The sequence below is a fragment of the Hydra viridissima genome, unplaced genomic scaffold (genome assembly GCF_058129835.1).
Source record: "Hydra viridissima isolate aposymbiotic clone 2 unplaced genomic scaffold, HvirCarnegie_v1 scaffold_7, whole genome shotgun sequence".
NCBI classification, from domain to species: domain Eukaryota; kingdom Metazoa; phylum Cnidaria; class Hydrozoa; order Anthoathecata; family Hydridae; genus Hydra; species Hydra viridissima.
Window position 1 is genome coordinate 931515 of NW_028324306.1, and position 24335 is coordinate 955849.

General features: G+C 32.2%; 1 protein-coding gene and 2 long non-coding RNA genes across 7 annotated transcripts; 2 read left to right on the forward strand and 1 right to left on the reverse strand.

Moving 5' to 3' along the window:
* Positions 1-4025: 4025 nt before the first annotated feature.
* Positions 4026-5826, forward strand: LOC149885513 (uncharacterized). The gene is made up of 2 exons (XM_090093341.1): positions 4026-4475; positions 4603-5826. Exons 1-2 carry the CDS (start codon positions 4026-4028, stop codon positions 5824-5826), a joined length of 1674 nt encoding a protein of 557 aa, XP_089949467.1.
* A 7691-nt stretch (positions 5827-13517) lies between these two features.
* On the reverse strand, positions 13518-16412 carry LOC149885514 (uncharacterized). Of its 3 annotated transcripts, XR_016454132.1 has the most exons (4): positions 16009-16257; positions 15810-15925; positions 15636-15671; positions 13518-14598 (listed from the first exon to the last, which is right to left on the reverse strand). It is a non-coding gene; the product is annotated as an uncharacterized LOC149885514 (long non-coding RNA). The 3 variants fall into 3 exon arrangements; XR_016454131.1 differs by having other exon boundaries at positions 13518-15671; positions 16009-16285; XR_016454130.1 differs by having other exon boundaries at positions 13518-15671; positions 15810-16412.
* Positions 16413-16415: 3 nt separating this feature from the next.
* On the forward strand, positions 16416-23984 carry LOC149885515 (uncharacterized). 3 transcript variants are annotated; one of them, XR_016454134.1, is made up of 4 exons: positions 16432-16628; positions 16767-16802; positions 17840-17909; positions 18062-23984. It is a non-coding gene; the product is annotated as an uncharacterized LOC149885515 (long non-coding RNA). The 3 variants fall into 3 exon arrangements; XR_016454135.1 differs by having other exon boundaries at positions 16416-16628; positions 16767-17135; positions 17264-23984; XR_016454133.1 differs by having other exon boundaries at positions 16431-16628; positions 17840-23984.
* Positions 23985-24335: the final 351 nt, after the last annotated feature.

A 24335-nucleotide genomic window follows, 5' to 3' on the forward strand; every position in this document is an offset into this window, starting at 1 on the left:
AGACACCAAAGTCTCTTACAACGCTATTTCATACACCGACATCAACATGACAGCTCATAAACTAACTAATTTGGCTGAACCAACATCAGCTTCGGATTCAGCTACGAAAAATTATGTAGACACGCATGCTTCAGGTGGAACAGTCATAGGTACAGCAGATTTGGATTTGAACTCTCATAAATTGATCAACGTGACTGATCCAACCAACGCGCAAGATGGATCGACAAAAAATTACGTGGACTTGCTGTTGCAAAAATCAAGTCTGACTAGTCTCGTTCCAGGATCCGGTTTTACCAGTTTAGGATTCAAGTCTCAGACCGTAGCAGCGTTAACTACTTCTCCTGTGTTTGCGTTTTCTGGAAAATCAGGAGTGCTGAGAAGATTGGCTTTATACAGCACCTCTGGCACGAATATTCCTGGTCAAGTTTTTATTAGAATCTTCACTGATGGAGAAATCAATGTAGGGAATTATGCAGAAACCACGGAAGGAATTGGAGTGGATCAAACAGGACTTGCTACTGATTTGCTTTTTTCACCATTGGGAGGAGCTTTTTACACCAATTCTTTGCAGGGATGCAACATGTTTAACACCACTTCCTTGGGAGGATATTTCACATTGGACATGCCTTTCAGAAACGACGTCTCCATTCAACTCGTCAACAGAAATAACACCGCCATCACGAATTGGATTCAACCGTTCATTTCCACACTTGCTTCCATTCCTGCGACCATCCCTCTTTACAAGCTGTACTGCAGAACATTTCGATATTTGAACACCACTTACGGCAGCGAATACGTTTTGTTGAACACCAGCGGGAAAGGAAATGGTGTCTCGTTGAAATACGTCAGGATGCACGTCATTGGCTCTTCTGGAAACTGGTGGGAATCAAGAGTTAGAATGTACGACGGAAATCTACCTCCAGGTAACGGTACTGTACTCACTCCTTGGACACCGTACAACACCAACAATTACACGTATTTTTCAGGATATGACGGTGACAGCACATGCTTCTTTTCCTCATCCGGACTGGAAGATTTTTATTTGTCGTCGTGGAATGGATCAAATGTGACTTCCTTCAACAACAAATCGACTGGACTGTTGTATCAATCCACATCCTCCATCGGTTCCGCCACCACCATCTCCTTTTACAGAAATTTTGGAGAAGCAGATTCTATGCCTACTGTCGCAGCTGGAAGAAGACTCGTTGTCACGCTAAACTCTGGTGATGCTCAAGTCGGCCAATCCGGAAGCTTTTACCTTCTTCTAGGACAAGCCTATTATTACGCTTAAAAAATCACTAGTGATTTCCATGAATCCGCAAACGGATTTAAAAATTCGAAGAATTTACATGGATCTAATGTACAGATGAAAGAAAAAATTGAAAATGACTTAAATAAATTTCTTTTCATATAAAAAATAACAATGAGTATGTCAGATAATGAATTTTTAGAAGATCAGTGCGATGAACTCTATGAAAGCGAAGACGATGATAGTTATGATGCTGAGGATAGGTCTTACAATTGGCATATGTTGGTTGATCCTGAAGATGATGATCCAGAGGATATACCTAACAATAATATTGAAGCGAGTGCAAACTCATCACGTATTCTGTTTGCTCCTCGCAATAGACTTATATTAGTTGACCCTGAAGATGATGATGACCCTGAAGATTTACCTTACAATGGACCTTACAATGATACTATAGTTTTAGATTACAATTCGATGAGTGTTGAAGAACAAAATGAATATGATGATTATATATATAATGAATTGTTACAAGATATGCGTAATGAAACGGGTGGAAACAACTTTATCATTTACATCAATGATGAGGAGGAGAAAAGAAATAGATTAAAGATTGAGGCGTTGATTGAAGGTTTTAAAAAGGATGAATATAGAGTGTGTGCTTCTGCTGCTTAAAACGATAATCATTTTATTCCTCACATATAAAGAATAAAATGGTGTATTATAAAAATTAATTTTTTTGTGATAATAAAAATGGAGAATCATGTGCATAAAAAAAATTTTTTAATAACGATCGAAAGGCTCGCCATAAATCATATCTTTTTTTCGACAAGTATTTGAAGCATCCTCCTGTAAAAGTGGGAAGTAAGTATGAAATATTTGCTCAAAAAGACATCACATTAAATAAACTGAGTCATCAGAAAATAACTTTTATGTTTGGAATAAAGCTTAAAAGCGGATTAGCTTTAGTGAATTTGAGGGAAAGCCTAAAATCAAAACTGGATTATTTCAGTCACAGTATCATACTATCAGAGTCGGTGGATAATGTGATCATGGAAATTTACAATAACAGCAAGTCAGATGTCATTATTAAAAAAGGGGAAAGTTTATGCTTTGTCAATTTCATTAATGAGTGAAAAAAAATATTTTTTTTCGTTTAATATAAAATGGAATATAATCACGATGCTAAATCTAACGCAAAAGCGCATGGACTTTATCCAGTTCTTCCAACAGCTCCTGCAGATGATGGAGGACACAATTACCGTCTTCAAAAAATAAGCGAAGTCCAAAAAGAGATGGACAACGAGAGGAAAAAGAGAGTGCATCTCAGCAAAAAGTATCATCGCGCTTTCAGAATCATTTCTTTTGTAGACTCTACGTTGCAAGCAGGTGGCGTTGCACTTGGAGTTGTTGGAATTGGAACTTTGAGCACCATCGCTGCTGCTCCTATTGCGATTGCGTGTGAAGGTGTGGCTATTGGAATGGGGTTTTTATCCATTGTAGGAGGGCAAGTCAACAAAAAACTAGCATTAAAAGCGGAGAAGCATGAAAAGATTAAAGTGTTGGCCGAGTCGAAATTGAACACCATCAACAGTCACATTTCAAAGGCATTAGTAGACAACATTGTGAGCGATTCAGAGTATGAATTGATTTTAGACGAGCTTCAAAAATTTAAGAGTCTGATGAAAGAAATAAGAACTAAAACAAAAATCAACATTGACGAGATAACTAAAGAGTCGTTGATCCAAAAAGGAAGAGAAGATGCAATAAAAGCGTTCAACAACATGTTTAAGAAATCGTAGATTTTCCATGGATTCGCAAGCGAATCTAAGAAAGGATCAACGTAGTCGTAAAACGCAGATAAGTTTGCGTTTAAGTTTTTTTCTTGCGTTTTAAAAAATGTCCTTTTTTAAAATACTAGACCCTAACAAGAGGGATGAACTGGTGAAAGAATTTGTTGAAAGAAGAAAAAGAATCTATCAAGATAGTTTGAATGAGAATATTTATGATGCTAATCTTCAGACTGATTTGAGCAAGCTTTACAAGCCTCTGATTGAAAGCAATGAAAAGATGATCAAGAGAATCGAAGAAAGTAGCAATGAAAAGATGATCAAGAGCATCGAAGAAAGTAGCAATGAAAATCGACTCCCAGTTTTGATGAGACAAATCATTTAGGAGACATTTCATCCGTTTATTTAAATATGTATAATAAGCGTTTTGTAAACGATGTCAAAAGAAATTTCGAAATTAGTAAAATTAGTAATAAATTGTACTTTGGAAAAATGGAGGTGGAGGTGGATGGAAATGATATCGTTGTTGGAGGAGAAAAGTATGAAGGAACAAAAGGTCTTTGGGAGCTTATGACAAAATCTGGTGCTCCAGACAAACGGAGCGGTGTTAACGATGAAGATTTGGAAAACTATTCAAAAATTATTTTAAACTCTGGTGCTATTTTTTCTAATGCAAATCCAAACAAGCCGAAAGCCTCCAGAAGCGAAAAATACCGAAAAATTATAAAACCCATTTGGAAAAAATTTAAAAGCGAATCTAAAGTCAAAAAAGGTAATGGTGTGATTATTCTTCCAAGCGATCCAAATGCTCTCGTGGAAAATCTGAACTTGAGCATCGCTGCATGGCATGCTGGAAATAAAGGATCTAGAAATGTGGCTGTTTCCATTTGCGACGAGCTGTTGAGACAGAATAGGATTAATAAAGACGAGTACAAGGCTATGATGGCGTATATCGATATGAAATAAAAAAAATCTTTGGAAATAAAAAAATGATCGTTTATAGAAATAGATATGTTAAGAAGCATATTGTAGGCGGAAGTGGAATCATGGACACGCTTAAGAATTTCTTGAGAAGAGCAGCATCTTCAAGCGCTTCAAGAGCGGCATCTACTTTGGCTAATAAAATTGCAAAAACTGAACTGGGAAGAGAAGCCATCATGGCTACTAAATCTGCAGGAAAAGAGCTGGCTTCTGCAGCTATTTCCACTGCTAAAGACGTAGCTATTGATAAAGGTAAAAAGACTATTGAGAAATTGTATGCCAAGACTGGAACTCCAAAACCGCGTGAAGCTGCAAAGAATGATCTCAGTCTTAAAAGCAAGGAAATTATTTCAAGCATTGTTAACAAAGCAGCGGCAGCAGCACCACCAGTTATAGATGAATATTCTATGTTTGGATCAGGATTGTTAAAGAACAACGCGATTAGAATACAAGACCTAGTAAAAAAAGGAAATGGGCTTTTGATTGCATGAGGATCTAAAAAATTTTTTTCTTCGACATATAAAAATGGCAAATTCCGATGTTTTAAATTTTACAGAAAAGATTATTGTTGATGAAGAAATTGAGAGATTCGAGTTTCATGAATACGAGCCTGAGAGTAAAAATCTAAATGTGGATGGAGAAATAAGGATCAATATTGAGAAACAAGATTTGTTCACGCTTCCATCTGAGGCATACCTTTTGGTTGAAGGAAGACTTTTAAAAGCAGATGGAACTTCCTACGCTGATGCAGACCTCGTTACTCTTGCTAACAACGGCATCATGTATCTGTTCAGTCAGATTACTTATCGTTTGGCAGGTCGAGATTTAGAAATCATTTACGAACCTGGACAAGCTACCACCATGATTGGATACCTCAAATATCCAGTAGAGTTCCAATATTCTGAAGGAATGAATCAGCTGTGGAATAGAGACACATCAGCTTTAGCAAATGAAGCCAACACTGGATTTATCCAAAGACGAGATTACATCATCAAGCAAAGTGAAGAAAAAGGATCGTTTTCGTTCTGCATTCCTTTAAAGCACATTTTTGGATTTTGCGATGATTACGATAAAGTGATCTATGGACTTAGGCATACACTTACTCTTGTGAGAAAGAGTGATAGTGATGCTATTTTTAGAGCAGAAACAGCAGCTGCAGGAAAAATAGATCTTAGCAAATTATCCTTGTTTATGCCTCATGTCACACCCTCTATCGCAGCTAGTAACAATCTTTACAAAATCATTGAATCAAAAGTAAATGTTCCAATTTCATTCAGATCTAGACAATGTGACAACATCGCTGTTCCTGTATCCAACAACTTTAGTTGGACGCTAAGCACAAAATCTGGTAGTGAAAGACCAAGGTATGTCATTGTTGGATTTCAAACCAATAAATCTGGAAGTCAAGTAGAGAATCCTGCAGTCTTTAATCACTGCGACTTGAAGAACATGTATGTCACTTTAAACAGTGAAAGGTATCCTGCTGTTGATTACGATTTAGACTTTAATAACAACAAATACTCAAGAGCATATAGAGACGCCTCTAAGTTTGACAATAGACTTTATGGGGTAAACGAACTTATATCTCAACCTAATTTGACTGCCTTAAATTATAGATACATTTGTCCTCTTTTTGTTTTTGACGTAAGCAAGCAGTCTGAGAGGTTAAAATCGGGAGTGATAGATTTGAAAATAAAGGCGACATTCAATGCAAACGTTCCTGCAAACACTCAAGCCTTTGCTATCGTCATTTCTGATACATTGTTTACACTTGAATCAAATGGAAGCAAATTGAATTTTGCTTATTAGATGCAGAGCAGCCAATTCATTGAAATGTTTTCAAAATAATATTTTTTAAAATAAAAATGAGATATACGAAAAAGGATTTGAAAAAATTACTGAAAGAAAACGGAATTTCTAAAACGTCAAACAATAAAATATCATTATTAATGCTTGCGATTGAAAACAACTTGATTGATAAAAACATATTGATTAAAGACGTGAAGGAAGATCGACCCGTGGGTAGACCTAAAAAAATCAAAAATGGATTAAATCTGTTAAAAGAAGAATAAAATGATTCAGTTTTTTCCGTTTTTTCTAGAATGCAGTATCAAAGAGACTGACGCAAATAAAAAAAGACATCTTGAGCTTCTTGCATTTGGAAAAACAGGTGTGTTTCACGAATCTGTTTACGTCACTGAAAACGGAAATTTTAATATTCCAAAAGAGTACAGTGAGGAAGAGAGAGAAAAGCTTTACCTACTTGTATGGAGTGGTGAGACAGAATATTCACGAATGGAAAAGAAAATCAAAGAGCATCTTAGTACTTGGAAAGTCTTGCCTAAAAAAGAAAAGCTACGAATGATTGACAATTATGTGCTTGGTTTGGATTGTGATTTCGAGGAGAAGAAAAAGATTTCTGGAAATCTAAAAAGCACAATTTTAAATCATTCGCTTGGTTCCAATGACATTGTGTATGAAAACTTTAAGATTCTTCGAATCCATGAAACTTCTTCAGATGTTAGAAATGAAAAAAATTGATTTAAATAAAATCTTGATATAATAAAATATGACATACACAAGAAAGTTTTTGAAAAATTTGTTAAAAGAAAATAATGTTTCCAAAACGTCAGACAATAAAATGTCGCTCATGATGATTGCGGTTGAGAACAACTTGATTGATAAAGATGCCATTTTGGAAAACTCGAAAGAGGTGAGACCAGTGGGAAGACCTAGAAAAAATGAGAAAAAAGAAAAGAAGCCTCTTGATCCTAAATATTCAAGACTTGGTTTAATTAGAAATAATCCTTTACGTTTGAAAATAACTCATGTTGATACTGGTGAGGTGGTGGAATACAAGTCTGCTTATGAATCACAGAAAAAGACTGGACATGGATGGCAGTACTTTGAAAGTAGAAATGGAAAAGTAGTAGATGGATACAAATATGAGATTTCTGGAGTAAGAAGTTTTTAAATTCAATATAAGAATTTAAAAAATTGAAAAATGATATAAATAAAAATCTTGTTTTAATAAAATGGAAAACAAAACGGTGAAAGAATTAAAAGAAATTGCTAAAGAGGAGAAAATAAGAGGATACTCTAAAATGAGAAAGGGAGAACTTATAATGGCTTTGCAGCCTCCTAGAGTTTTCTCTGCTCCTGCTACTCTTCGTAGACGAACGACTGAGGCAAGACCGCTGCCTGAAAGATCTACCGTGGTTAGGTTTGTTCGACCAGCTGTAAAAGTTTCAATAAAGCCTACAAAAGTTTCTGTAAAGCCTACAAAAGTAAGGTTTGCTGTTGGTTCTGAAAGACCTGTTCCAGCTCCAAGACTAAGGTCTAGCGACTTGATTTCATTCGAGCCTTCTACTCTCTTGCAAAATCAGACGACAAGAGATGAACCCTCTATTCTTGATACATCAGTCGAGGATTCAACAAACGTTATTACACCTAGACCGGTTCCAGCACCAAGACCTGGTTTATTTTCAACTCTGACGAGAGTTACAAAAAGTGTGGCATCCTATGTTAAAACTAAGTTTAATGATGTTAAAGAATGGATAGAACCCTACGTTCCTGAAGTAGTCAAGAAGAAGGTAAGTGAATCAGCAAAACAAATCGATAAAAAGATACAGTCTATCAAATCGCTTGTATCAAAAACAGAGTATAAACAGCCTGTACCAAAACCAATTAAAGTAAAGTTTAAAATGACTGAACATTCAGCGGAGGGTTCTGTGAGACAATTTTCTTATAGACCTTCTTCTCGATATAACGACCTTGCAACCTTTTTTAATTTGGTGAGAGAGTCTGCCATTCAAACCATGGAAGGGGAAAGAAATACAAAGGTAAGAATTATTTTAACGTGTGAAATGAAATCTGTAAGCATGATGACTGGTGAAGAAGTGACTCGGGAAGCAGGCTTTTCATCAAGATCAGAGATTGTTCTAGCAACTACAAATGTAAGAGAGCTCATGGGTGAAATGGAAGGAAAAGTCTTGGAAAGTAGTGTCAAATACAATGCTTTAGGATCTAATTGCACTATATCTAAGATTTTAAGAATGGACATTAACTTTACTGATTACGAGCCTATCAGCGGTTCTTCCTATATTGAGCTGCCTAAAGAGCTGAAAGACAAAAAGGCAATCATCAACATGGAAAACAAGGACGATCAATGCTTTAAATGGTCAGTCATTCGAGCGTTGAATTTAAAAAATAGAGACAACGAAAGAATTGATAAAGACTTGGTTCTAAAATCAGAAGAACTGAATTGGGAAGGAATGGAGTTTCCTGTCAAGCTTAATAAAATCAATAAGTTTGAGAAAAATAATCCAGACATTAGCATCAACGTCTTTGGGTATGAAAATAAAAAACTTTACCCTTTGAAAATATCTGACTTTGTAGATCGAAAGCACTGGATTGATTTGTTGCTTATTTCAAACGAAGACACTGACCATTATTGCGTGATTAGAAGTTTGAGTCGGTTATCATCTACACAAACATCAAATCATCAGCACAAAATGTATTATTGCAGAAATTGCTTACAAGGTTATGACCAGGAAGAAAAGCTTCAACAGCATCAACCTTATTGCTATGACAACGATGCAGTAAGAATCGAACTTCCTAAAGAAAGAACGACCGTTCATTTTAAAAACTATAACAAGTCTATGAGAGTTCCATACGTTGTATATGCAGACTTTGAAAGTTTCATCAAACCTCTTAACACTTGCACACCGAATTCTAAAGAGTCGTACACCAAACAATATCAAAAGCACGTTCCAAGCTCCTTCTGCTATTATATCAAATGCTTTGACGATAGCCTTTACAAAGGAGAACCAGTCATGTACACAGCTGAAAGCGAAGAGGATGACGTAGCTCAAAAGTTTATAACCATGCTTGAAGCTGACCTTATAAAGATTCTCGACAAGATTGATATAGTAAAAAAGAAAGTGGTAACGGATGAGGATGAAAAGAATTTTGAGACTGCAACTCTATGTCATATTTGTGAATCAGATCTTAACAGTGACAAAGTGTGGGATCACTGTCATTTAACTGGAAAGTATCGATGAGCTGCTCATAACAAATGCAACTTGAATTATAAACTTCCAAAATTCATACCCATCATTTTCCATAATTTGTCCGGTTATGACAGTCATTTGTTCATCAAGAAATTAGGTGGAAAGCTCAATTGCATACCCAACAATGAAGAAAAATATATCAGTTTCTCGAAAAAAATCAAAGTAAGAGAATTTATTAATAAGAAAGGTAAACTTCAGGAAGTATGGAAAGAGCTAAGGTTTATCGACAACTACAGGTTCATGAGTTTCAAGTTAGAAGATCTAGCTAAAAATCTAAACAACGACCAATGCAAAAACGTTGCTCAATATTACTCTGGAGAAAAGTTTGATTTATTAAGAAAAAAACGTATTTACCCTTATGACTGGGTGGACTCGATTGAAAAGTTCTCCGAAACGCAATTGCCTCCTATTGAATCATTCTATTCCAAACTGAATGATGAGGGAATAAGCTGTGAAGACTATGCGCATGCTCAAAACGTTTGGAATGTATTTGGATGTAAAACGTTTAAAGATTACCAAGAACTGTACAACATGTCTGACGTTCTGATACTTGCTGATATCTTTGAAAATTTCAGAGACGTGTGCCGTACCTATTACAAGCTTGATTCTGCTTGGTATTACACCTCACCTGGTTTGGGTTGGGATGCCATGTTAAAACTAACTGGAATTCGGTTAGAGCTTCTGTCTGATATTGATATGCTTAATATGATAGAAAAAGGGATACGCGGTGGAATTTGCATGATCAGCAAACGACATGGAACTGCTAATAACAAATACATGAGTGATTATGATCCTTCACAACTTTCGAAATTCCTTCAATATTTAGACGCAAATAATTTATATGGATGGGCTATGTGTAAGCCTCTTCCTTTTAGAGGATTCAGATGGATGACTGAAGATGAACTTTTAAATTGGAAATCCATGCCTTGTATTCTCGAAGTCGATTTAACCTATCCTGAAAGTCTACACGATTTACACAACGACTATCCTTCAGCTCCTGAAAGACTAAAAATTAATAAAGTGGACAAGCTCGTTCCTAATTTAAACAACAAAGAAAAATACGTCATTCATCATGAAAACCTAAAACTCTATGAACGACTTGGATTGATCACTACTAAAATTCATCGAGGTGTTACCTTTGAAGAAGAACCCTTCATGAAACAATACATCGATCTCAACACTGGATTAAGAGCAAAAGCTAAAAACGAGTTTGAAAAAGAATTTTTTAAACTCATGAATAACTCTGTCTTTGGAAAAACCATGGAGAATATTCGAAAGCATGTTGATATTAAACTAATCACCACAAGAAAAGAAGTCTTGAAATTGTCAAGAAAGTCTAATTATGATAGAAATACCATTTTTGATGAAAACCTTACTGCAGTTCATATGAAAAGAACAAAACTCTTTTACAACAAGCCTGTTTACTTAGGACTAAGCGTTCTAGACATAAGCAAAACTTTGATGTTTGATTTCCATTACAACTATATCAAACCTAAATACGGAGATCGCGCGAAATTACTCATGACTGACACTGACTCGCTCATCTATGAAATCGAAACGAAAGATTTTTATCAAGACATTTCTGGCGATCTTGAAACCAAATTTGACAAGAGCAACTTTTCTAAAGACCATCCTGCTATTGAAAACGCTGGGTTTAAAGTAGGGTTAAATAATAAGATTATCGGTATGTTCAAAGACGAAGCCGGTGGAAAACTAATTAAAGAGTTTGTTGGGCTTCGTCCTAAGCTCTACTCTTACAAAACCTATGAAAAAGAAGAGAAAAGATGCAAAGGGGTTAAAAATAAAGTCGTTCAAAAACACATCACTCATCAAGATTATAAAGACTGCTTATTAAGTGGAAATGAAAAGCTTGCAGTCATGAACGTTATCCGATCTCATCAGCATAACATTTACACCGAAGAAATCAACAAAGTCGCACTCAGCGCTAACGATGACAAAAGACACATCTTGCAAGACGGAATTCACACGCTAGCCATTGGACATTACAAACTAAAACCGTGCTTTACATTTATGGACTATGATCAACTCTTTGGTCCAGAACACGAGGTAGAGACAGATGCAAAAAGATTATCGAGGACACAAAAAGGTAAGTCAACAAAAATGACAGTTCGTTAGAATTCACAATTCATGATTGCAGAAAATTAAAAACACGACGCCATCTTGAATTCATTAACTATGGAAAAGTATCAATGTAGTATTAAGAAAATGTCAATGCGCCAGAATCGGCAAGTCCTAGTAGTGGCCACCCCTTAGATCTGCGCCTGATATTGTATAATAATACGTTATTTCACATTATGCTAAATATACAAAACGTTATTTACTTATACGGTATATAATTAAAACTATGGGAAATAACCTATCAACTAATATACCAAAATAATGGTAGATATTTATTCAATCTATAGACAAAAAGTTCATATTTGTTCCATCTATAGTTAAAAATGGCGTAATGATTTTCAACTTTTGTTTTACATCCTTAATTGAAACTTACAATCAATTATTATTATGAACTACTTTTTTTTTTTTTTTTTTTTTATATAACTTCAATAAATTTACACATCGTTACATTAAAACTACATGACATCATATAATGCAATGTAAATAAAAGGAAATATATAACATAATATTAACACGTATAACATCATAATAAAAAGTGGTTTAGCAAGTATAACACATCATAATAAAACGTGGATTAACAAGTATATTTAAGTATAACGTAAATTACTAGAGTTTCTTATCATAAAGACTATCAGTATTTTTTAAAAATAATAGAATAAAAATATGAAAAAGATAAAAAGACAAGAAATTTTCTTGAAACTTCAAATATATATATATATGTTGTTGTAAAGGAAAACTCGTAGAAGTCTATGAAGACTTATCATGGAGTACCTTTTCAAATTGTTAAATAAAGTCTATTTCATATTTATATATAGTCAAAATACAGTCAGTGATACACATAAATATTTCAGTATAGATTCTGTTGTTAAGTTTAATACATATCAATATAATTGTTGATATTAAGTATGAGGTGTTTTATTTTATTTTTTAAGTTGGCAGGATTATTTAATACTTTAAGTTCTATATTTTTTGATATTATTTTGTTATACAGGTACGGACCCCGGTAGGAAATAGAAAACCGTGAGAACTTTGTTGTTCTTTTAGGCAGTGTGAAATTGCCTGTTGCTCTTGTTATATATCTATTTAACTTGAAAGAAGTTATTTAAAAAATGCGATGGGACTAGTCCAAGTTTGTCAAACTATAACAAGTCCAAAGTTTAATTGCGGAATCGATTGTCTTTGTATGCCAACGATGCATGCTTTCGGTGTCTACTTATCACGGTTTTGTCCTCATAAATAAAAAGTTGAAGGCAAAATTTTTAAAAATAGTTCTGCACTTGATGAGTTGATTTTTTTAAAGGATTGTTGATATTCAAGGGCTCGCCAATTGTATTTTGTATTATCTAACTAGAAGCGAAGTAGTTTAAAATTCTACGAAGGATCTAGTTTTATTTCAATAATGAACTTTGTTTTCACTTAATATTTTCCAATTTGTACGCGCATACAAATTGTAAACAGATATTTGGAAATACTTGGAAAAACAACCCAGCAAACGCACAACGTTGAAATAACGTTGATCAACGTTATTTCAACGTTGTGTGCTTGCTGGGACAGCTGCCAACAGTCATGGTTAGCAGGACTTCATTAATTGGTCAGGCTTCAGAGCTGGATACTTCTAAATATTTTGAACTATTAGTAAGTTTCGCATGAAGGTGGACCCAGGGTAAAAAAAAACATGAAAGATTTTTTTATTAAATCTTTTGATAAGATAAACTATTCAGAGGAAAGTATTTTTTATTCTTTATACGTATGATAAAAAACTATTAAAAGTACTAGATAAAACTAAAAAGTTTTTTGTTCTCTTGTTTTATAAATAAACAAGTCTTAAATGCTTCAAAAAAATATCTAGCATGTTTGTTTAAAAGTGTTTAAAATCACTTTTTTTAACAGCATGAAAAAGAGAATTATTTTGCTCGAAGTTGATGAGGCTTACAGGTGTGTTTTCCAAAATTGTCCAAATAGATGATATTAAATGGTCTAACATAATCTCATTTGAAATGTTTTGTTAATCTCATCTAAAGACCACAGAAGAAAGAGCACACTTGTCAAAATTGTGACACTCGATTTTTCTTCTTTGGTCTTCATTCCTGAAAGTCATGTTTATTTTCAGTTACAGCTAGAGCTTTTTCCCTAAAGAGAAACCTTGCTGTATGCTAAAAGATTCATATGGATATTACAGGCAGAAGTTTTTCTTTACCCTATGAGAACTCTATATTTGCACTTATTTTTTAAAATATTAATTTTCTCTGTTCAAGTTGGAATTAAGTTGTAAACCCAGGAGTGATGACCTTTGCATAAAAAGATTTTTCAAAAAATCACACAAAAAAGAAAAATGTCTACAAAACTACAAAAAAATACTTCTAAAATTTTTACAGGTTTTCCTTTTTGTTAATAATAAAAAAATGATCAACAGTGACGTTTCTTTTAAGATACAATTCTTGAGATGTTGTTATTAACATGTCCATTAGGTTTAAAAATAGAAGCCACTGTTGAAAATATCCTCATCATGAATCTAAAAATGGTCAAATGATTACATTTAGATTAGATTATTTTTATTGTTGAAGCTAATTAATTAGCCAATACAATCAAACACAAATACACACACAAAATGCATAAAAATACATACACATATGTAAATAAATACACAAACAAGTGTATTTATTTACACATGTGTATGCAAGTGTATGAATGCTAGGATGTGTGTGTAAACACACAAAATCTGTACATAATTAAAATACACATAAGAATATCTGTATGACCTACCAACAGAACTTGGCTTACATCTATTTACACTTGCTTATTAAAAAAAGTTATACTTGCTGTCTTTATTATACCCTATAACAATGGAAAAGATAAGCAACATTATATAACATGCCATTAATCATTTCCAAGAAAAGGTTACAAAGATAAAATGCATCTATTCTTATGTTCTTGATATATTTGGTTAAGAACCAATGAAAACCTCAGGAAATATATTAGAAAAATTCAAAACAGAGTAAATAGAAAAAGTTGAACAGACACATTAAAATCTAGAGCCTTTACATATAATCTTTACTCAAATAAAACACAAATACCCAAAGAAAATGGCCTTCATCAACTTACACTTTTTGGTTATTAAAAAAGTTATACTTGCTGTCTTTATTATACCCTATAACAATGGAAAAGATAAGCAATATTACAGCTTCAAACAATTTAAAAACTTTAAGCACAATTAAAAAGAACTTCTTCATCTTACCAAACTATTGAAAACTAAATTTCAAAATAAACATATGGAAAATCAAAAAGAAGCAAACTCATTACTTGCATGGTACTGCTGCTAGTGTCAGATGCTTCTGCTTCTCATTTTAGTAAATGCCAACTCATCATTTACCTACAATTGGAAAAGTTCCATGAAATGATCAATATTTGACCACTTTTAGATCAAAAATATTTTGAAATAAACCTACAAACCTACCTTGTGCAAACAACAAGTGTTTTAAAACAAACTCAGTGCTAGCATGCAAATAGAAAAATTCATCTTCTTAGAATGACATGTTAAAAATTAAGAAGGGAAAGAACTCACTTTAGCATTGACATCAAAACTAGGGAATTAAAATTAAAAGTTGTTACAGCACATTGAGGTAACAGAGGTATGAAGAATACATGAGGAAAGTGATAACAAATGGAGCTTGTAAATCTTTAATAGAAAATGAGACTTCAAAGCTCAGATTTTTGTTTGTTTGTTTATTTTGAAGATTCAGAAAATGAACCAACATCCAAAATCTTAAATGATTTCCTCAGTTTTCCTCTTTGTATTTATTTCTGAAATGTATTTTTACAATACTTACATTTTTTCACAAACATATTAATTGAAACAGATTAGTCTTTACACCTTATTGCTTGTAATTGTTACAGTGAACCATCTCTACACTTTAAGCTAGTCTTAACTACTGCAGTGAACATAAAACTGGCAAAGGCATACACAAATCCATACAATGCTGCAGTAGACACTAAAATAGTAACACTTGGTGTAAAACTCAAAAGAAAGATTTGAAAGCCAAACCTGATGAGATTTTACACAATTCAGCCAAAAGCCAAGAGCTACTTAAACACTCTAAGTTAAACATTAAGTTGTTACTTTTAACAGAACAAAGGACTATCTTTTCTAAACATCACACATTGTCCCAAGCCATTGTCATGTGCTGGCTGAACTTTTTGAAAATTGCAAACAAAATACAGTGCAATTACATGCACTGTATTGTATGCATCAAAAGAATAGAAACAATGACAAAAAATCTATTAAGTACATTAAACAACAAAAAATCAAAAAATTGGTTCTGTTTTAGCACACCTAAAAAAGCAAACATGCAAGCCAAAAGCTATCCTAAATTTCTTATAACTAATCAATCAATAAATACAAATGCATACTTAAATTCTTCCACATAATCAACCACACTAGACATCCTATGAAACAATACAAGAAAAAGTGAAAACATTTTAACGCAAACTTATATATAAAGTGTTTAATTACGGTTCAAAGAATTCTATCCGCATTAAAAAAAAGTGTGTATATTTATATAGAAATTTAAATTAAATTGTTACCTTTCGAAAATAGTACATAAAACTGTATCACACCCAAAGTACATATTTTCAGAATATTCAACGAGTCTAAGGTTGAACACGTGCAACGTCCATTTACACACTGCTGCTTAATCACCCTGTAAAGATTTAAATTAAGTATATCCGCGTGTTGATAAAATTCCCAAGAAATTTCCCTTTTTTATTTTGCTTTTTTAAACACCTTATTGATTTAAACTGACGTATTTAAAAAAATAATCCTTGAAGCTGTTTTAAATATACTAGCAACTTTTTAACTCCAACAAAATAAACTTTTGATTTATTATGATGTTAATGTTAAACTTTAAATCAAATCAAAAGTAACATTCGAGATGGGAGACTCGTCTGTTTCAGTACTCTTTTTTCTGTAGTCGGCTGAATCGCTGCCGAAACTCAGCTTTCGGCAAGTACTAATTTTAATCGATCGAGAAATAATAAAACTTTATGCAAAAAAAAAAAAAAAAAAAAAAAAAAATAGAATTACGAAAAAAATAAAGCAACTAATAGTTAAAAAAAAAAAGAATAATAATAATATAACACAATTGTAAATATATTTACAAAAGCTTCATAGATATATTTTAAATACGTCAGTTTAAATCAATAAGGTGTTTAAAAAAGCAAAATAAAAAAGGGAAATTTCTTGGGAATTTTATCAACACGCGGATATACTTAATTTAAATCTTTACAGGGTGATTAAGCAGCAGTGTGTAAATGGACGTTGCACGTGTTCAACCTTAGACTCGTTGAATATTCTGAAAATATGTACTTTGGGTGTGATACAGTTTTATGTACTATTTTCGAAAGGTAACAATTTAATTTAAATTTCTATATAAATATACACACTTTTTTTTAATGCGGATAGAATTCTTTGAACCGTAATTAAACACTTTATATATAAGTTTGCGTTAAAATGTTTTCACTTTTTCTTGTATTGTTTCATAGGATGTCTAGTGTGGTTGATTATGTGGAAGAATTTAAGTATGCATTTGTATTTATTGATTGATTAGTTATAAGAAATTTAGGATAGCTTTTGGCTTGCATGTTTGCTTTTTTAGGTGTGCTAAAACAGAACCAATTTTTTGATTTTTTGTTGTTTAATGTACTTAATAGATTTTTTGTCATTGTTTCTATTCTTTTGATGCATACAATACAGTGCATGTAATTGCACTGTATTTTGTTTGCAATTTTCAAAAAGTTCAGCCAGCACATGACAATGGCTTGGGACAATGTGTGATGTTTAGAAAAGATAGTCCTTTGTTCTGTTAAAAGTAACAACTTAATGTTTAACTTAGAGTGTTTAAGTAGCTCTTGGCTTTTGGCTGAATTGTGTAAAATCTCATCAGGTTTGGCTTTCAAATCTTTCTTTTGAGTTTTACACCAAGTGTTACTATTTTAGTGTCTACTGCAGCATTGTATGGATTTGTGTATGCCTTTGCCAGTTTTATGTTCACTGCAGTAGTTAAGACTAGCTTAAAGTGTAGAGATGGTTCACTGTAACAATTACAAGCAATAAGGTGTAAAGACTAATCTGTTTCAATTAATATGTTTGTGAAAAAATGTAAGTATTGTAAAAATACATTTCAGAAATAAATACAAAGAGGAAAACTGAGGAAATCATTTAAGATTTTGGATGTTGGTTCATTTTCTGAATCTTCAAAATAAACAAACAAACAAAAATCTGAGCTTTGAAGTCTCATTTTCTATTAAAGATTTACAAGCTCCATTTGTTATCACTTTCCTCATGTATTCTTCATACCTCTGTTACCTCAATGTGCTGTAACAACTTTTAATTTTAATTCCCTAGTTTTGATGTCAATGCTAAAGTGAGTTCTTTCCCTTCTTAATTTTTAACATGTCATTCTAAGAAGATGAATTTTTCTATTTGCATGCTAGCACTGAGTTTGTTTTAAAACACTTGTTGTTTGCACAAGGTAGGTTTGTAGGTTTATTTCAAAATATTTTTGATCTAAAAGTGGTCAAATATTGATCATTTCATGGAACTTTTCCAATTGTAGGTAAATGATGAGTTGGCATTTACTAAAATGAGAAGCAGAAGCATCTGACACTAGCAGCAGTACCATGCAAGTAATGAGTTTGCTTCTTTTTGATTTTCCATATGTTTATTTTGAAATTTAGTTTTCAATAGTTTGGTAAGATGAAGAAGTTCTTTTTAATTGTGCTTAAAGTTTTTAAATTGTTTGAAGCTGTAATATTGCTTATCTTTTCCATTGTTATAGGGTATAATAAAGACAGTAAGTATGACTTTTTTTAATAACTAAGTGTAAGTTGATGTAAGCCAAGTTTTGTGGGTATGTCATACAGCTATTCTTATGTGTATTTTAATTAAGTACAGATAATGTGTAAAGGCTCCACCCCTAAAATACTTTGCAATCTTGACAACCAAAAAAAACCTCGAAAACTGTTTGGTGGTTTGTTAGGGTAGACCTCATTGAACAAAACAGTACCTTTGGCTAAATCTAATTTCTAAGGAGGAAGGAGAAAATTTAAGTTTTAAGTTTCCTGATACTTTTACTACTTTGGCCTGAAAATGAGTTTTTGCATTTTTACAACATTCTTTATTTGAGTTTTCAGACACATTTTTTGGAGCAATGTTATGTGTACACAAAATAGTTGAAAATCAAATACTTTCAAAGAAAAAAAATAATGTAATGTGTGTTAAGTTCAATTTTTATTTAAGAGCTTGAAATAAATGATAAGAGCATGAAAATCAAGTAAGTGTGATTTTTCCTTTTTTGACTAGAGTTTTAAAACAGTTATGTGTTGTCACAAAATATTTTCTTTTAAAGAATAAAAATTATCCTATCCTTATAAAACTAAATTAACATCTAAATAACGAAAATCAGGACATTATTTTTAAAATGAGTTTTTTAATTAGAGACTTTTGCTGTTGTACTCAATAACATAGCTTTTCAGCATAAAGTGAATGAATGTTTGAATCTTTACCATTTTGCTTTAAACTGGTAATGCAAAGCTTCAATGGCTTGTTCACTCTGTATCCCTAATCATGATCCACATGATGAAAAATACCATTTTTCATTGGTGTGATGAATCCCCCAGTGGCAACAAAGGAATTTTGAATTTCTTTTATTTTTGACAAATACGTTGGATCATTTCCGTAACATGATTCAAATTCATGGTTGAAATTGCTCAGTGATTTGTTTGTTTCAAGTGGGGATCTTTTTTTTTGTTTCTCAACTTTTTTAAGTTTCTTAGTTTGTTGCTGTTTTAACATATTTCTTTCTGGAGTTAGAATAGCAGCTTTTTTTTTTTCTTCGTTCAGGTGAATTTATTTTTCTTGAGGTAAGGTTGCAGAATTTCTGGAGAAAATGAAATAGGAGTTTTAAGAACAAGTAACGTTGTCTCTTTATTAATACAATTTTTGACAGATTGACCTGAAGATATGTTAAACATGCTTCAGAATAAGTTGAAAAAGACAAATGCAGACTGCTTCAATGCAACTATTGTCATTTCTAAAAGCAAGTGAGGCCACTTTTCTTTAAGAAACTTAATTAAATAATTGACAACTCCCATCATCAAATAAAGTTCCATGAGTGGAACCACATCAAAAACAAGGAATTTTTCTTCATTTGAAGTGATAATTGGATCATGTACAACGTTTTTAAAATCTCTTGCTTTCTTTAGATCAGCTCCTGGCCTGTTTGAATAAGATGATTAGAGTCAATTTTGCACCAGCAACATGGGTGCATGCTAGCATGTGATAGTTTTGGTGATGATTTTGCAGTTTAAATTTCTTAACACCCAAAATTTCCTTCAGTAAGCCTCTCCATCAATTTCTAATTTTAAAAAATAGTTTTATTTCTCTCTTTTCAATCATTTTCTCAAGAATTTTTTTCAAACTGATACAAGTGCAACAGTTTTATTTTTTTTCACCCCAAGAGAACTAATTGATGTTGTAAAGTCATTACTGAGGGTTTGATTGATTGCTTGTGGAAAATTTGGTTAAAAAATTTTGTGCAAAGAAATATTTTTCAAACTTGAGGCCAACTTTATCATTTTCAAATTTCAGAGGCCTGTGTTGACCTGTAGTTGGACTAAGTCTTTACCAGTGGGTGGAGGATTAATTGTTTGATTTGATGATGATGAGGTACCTAGATGAACTTGAAGTGGATGACCTCCACCAGGCTGACTAAAAAAGCTACGCCTGTAAGTAAAGAAGTTGGATTTGAAATAAGTTTCTTTCCGATTGCTCCAGCAGCTAATTCGTCTCTACCAGAAATTTCTATCAAAATCTGAGGAAGAGTTGCTTTGAGTAAGAGAGTCCATCTCCAATAACTGAAAAACATGTTAAACATTTTTTTTAACTGATGGCTGTTGAACTACTTTTTCGCCTGTGCCTGTTTCAACTCTCTTTGACCAGCCTTTCAGTCTTACAGTTTGACTGATTTAACAATCACAGACATTAGAACTCTAGAGTAATTAAAGATTATTTCTTTTTTAAGTACTTCTAGAGTTTTCTGCTTAGTGAAGGCTATAAGCTCTTTGTTTGCTTTGTGAAGACAAAGAAAATAAACAAATCTTCTGTTTTCATCATGAGAATGGTACTGGTTTGGTACTTAATTTAAATATATTTTTTATGCAAAGAAGTACTTCAAAATATACTTGTTGTGCTAAAATCTTAAATGACAACTGATTTTGATTTTTTTTTAAAATTAGTTGATTTTCAATTCTTTTGTGTACATATGTAATTGCTCCAAAAATGTATGCGAAAATTCAAATAAAAAATGCTTTCATTGCAGGCCAAAGTAGCAAAAGTATCAGGAAACTTTAAACTAGATTTTCTCTTTCCACCTTAGAGGTTAGATTTAACCAAAGGTTAAGATTTAACCAAATCAGAGGTTTGATTTAACCAAACGTACTGTTTTGTTCAATGAGGTCTACCCTATTTTTTGGTTGTTAAAATCACAAAACATTTCAGGGGTGGCTCTAGATCTTTGTCTCTAACAATGTCTCTAACTAATTTTTCATTTACAGTTTTGAATTTTTCTATTATATACCCTAAGTTTTTAATTGATTGTTGTCTATATATATTAAGAGTATAAGAATAGATGCTTGCTGTTGTTCAATACAAACTTCTCTATTATCAGTAAAAAACATGATTAGCAGTATATTTCTTATTCCAATCCAAAACAATATTCCTAATAATATTTCCATCAAAATTCTTAATATACCAATTAAAATCAATTATAATCAATTATAATCAATTATAATCTTACATTCCAAAGGATCTCCTTTACCATCCTTATACAAATAACAAGGCTCAATATTACTAGTCAAAAAAAATACAGTTTGAGAAAAAATTAACATATCTTCTTTTAACTTGAGTTTTATAAGGATATCTATCACATAATTTATATGGATATCTATTGCATGATTTATATGGATATCTATCACATAATTTAAATAACTCTTGCGGTTCATAACAATCACCGCGAAAATCATCCCATATAATTGCTTTATGCTGTAAATAATAATCCCACCAAATACCTTTAAATTTATAATATGACACCTCTTTAAATAAAGCAAGTGCTATTTGATAAGCTAACCTACATTTACCGCAACCTGGTAAACCATAAAAGTTAAAAGCTAAACTTTTAAACAATCTACCAACACCTTTACTATTAACATATATGTTTAATGCACGATTATATGTACACAAAGATGAAAAAAAACTTCGTCATCTGCAATATCCATTACAGATTTACCAGAATCTAACATTCTCTTAACTACAGATTTACCAGAATCTAATATCTATTATTTTCACGTTTGCATACTGGTGGCATCTAATTATATTATATAACATAAAATTAATCCTTAATCTTTTCTTGGAAATTATTGGTGCATATTTTATATATATATATACTTTTGTCTTGTGTTTTGAATGTAATTGTCTTGTGTTTTGATGAGTACACCAGCTCATAAATTTTACAGGATCATTTAAGCCAGGTTTTCCTTGATAAAGGTGTGTTAATATTGACCATATGCTTTTATTTTATCTATGATGTCTTTAGGGTTTTAGCACTTAATATTGCTTTGTCTGTTTGACTATACTTATTTAGATTTTTTGACAGTAAATGTAATGGACTAGAAACCTTTGAGTTGATCAAAGCCAAAACTTATGTTTTTTAAAATATAACTAACTATTTCTCGATCTTGTGTCTCAATCAATTTCACTTCTCGTCCTTCTCGAAAGATAACTGTCACAAATATGGTCACAATATGGTCTTTCACGAACTTCCCCTGCTTAACGGTTTGCTTTGTATTTTCATCAAGGGTTCTTTTAAAGTCTAAACGGTAGCACATTATGCCAGTTTAAGTTCTTATACTATATCTTTTTAACTTTGACGTCTAAATATTTCCACGAAAAAAGCAAAAAAAGTTCATAAATAGATTGCTCGTTGCTTGTACAAATCCATCGTTTTAAAGGTTTGACAGTAATTTTTATGAAGAGGAAAACGTTGGACTTTAATACTCAAACTTGAAAAGTTATGTTTTGCTGAAATAGGTGGGGATCCAATTACCGTTTGAAACTCCTCGCTCGTGTATAATCTAAAAAAGATGGCACGAAGTTTGTTGAAAGTGTTTTTATTTTTTTCATTAAAGTTTTTAAGACAACTTTTTTCTTGCGTCGATAAATTTCTCCATGAAATATTTCTGTAACGATGTACGGTCTCCATCGGGTTTTCTTCATCTCTCGGCTTTCTATCATTCGCTTCAAACTGATCGAACCGTTAAATTAAAAAAAGAAAACATGCTTCAAAGAAGTCATAATTTAATCAAAACCTGAAAAAAAAGGTAAGAAAAACTGAAGCTTACAATGCTTTATGTCCGTATTTGTGTCAGGTTATCGAAAAATTGCTCTTCCTAGATTTTAAAAATCCTCCTTTTAAATTCCGAATGCAAGAAACAAACTTGTTATTTCAAGTCATACTTTAAATCTAAAGTTTGATTTCAAGACATTTATCTACTTATCTTAAAATCAAACTTGATACTTGAAATATGACTTGAAATCTAAGTTCGATTCATGGATTCGGGAAAAAATTCTAATTAAATTTTTTTACATCTGCAATGATTTTTTCTTTTTGCTTTTTTATCATTTTATAAGATAATGAAAAAGTTATTATTTAAATCAACTTGAAATTAACTTATTTTAGATATGATTTTTTAACTTTTTTAAAAATAGAAGATAATGTATTCTCATTAACAGCCTCGATTAATGAATAACGTTTTTACTCTTTCTTATTACCAGGCCTCAAAGAATCGAAGCCTGGTAATAAGAAAGAGCAAAAACGTTTGAGAAGAGTTTGTCATTTTTTTGTGTTATTCATTCATTTTAATCTCCTTTTTTTTTTTTAGCACAAATTTTACTTTAGCACAATTTTTGAACACAATTTTTCTTTAGCACAGTCTTTTTTTTTTTTTTAATCGTTTTGATTGTTTTGCGCCGTTCGATTTGTTTGAAATGATTATTTTTTTCATGTTTTTTAAAGTTTATATTTAAGTTCAAAATGAGAAAGTAAATCATGGGAGCATAAATAACTTACACAAAAATATGTATCGGTTTATGTGAATATTAAAAAGTTAAATATTTGATTGAAAGTACATCTATTTGAATATACATATATACACGGCTGTAACGGTTCAATTTAAGACATGTAACAGAATATGTATGTAATATATATAACGGATAATACACACACACACACACACACACACACACACACACACACACACACACACACGCACACACACACACACACACACACACACACACACATACACACACACATACACACACACACACACACACACACACACACACACACAACCAACTGTTACGGTATTTAAGAATGTTTATTGCTTAAATATTTTTTAATTTGTTGGAAACACAAATCAATCAGTATTTAAAAAAAAGACTCTATTGAATCAGAAATAAAAGAAAGCAGCCATTAGCTTGTTCCAATCAGTTGCTTCAACGCTCGACAACTTCTTGCTTGAACACCATCTTGATACGTACTACTTGCCACACGTCTTCAAACACCACTTTGTCCAATGTATGAACCATATAGAATTAAAAATTGACAATTTTTGTCGAAAAATCTGATGAAAAGAAAAGAAAAAGGGAAGAGAAATAAAATGACAAAAGTTCATTAAATTCGTAGCTAGTCATGAAATCTAGTCATGAAATGATCGAGACTACCAATCGAGACTACCAAAGACTGTACAGACGTTCACTCCAGGATAGTTGAAATAGTCACAATTAAATTTTATTTCAAAATGAAAATCTCAAATACAAAAATTCTTCCGTCACTAAGACAACAATTCTGTTTATGCGACATCATTGAAGCTTAATAATAAATTTAAATGAAAGGAAACAAGAGAAATTTATTGAAGCATAACAAAGGTAAAGAGAAAAAGAAGAATATATACTGGGAGTGGTTCCGCACATAAATAGACATTCAAAGGAGTTGT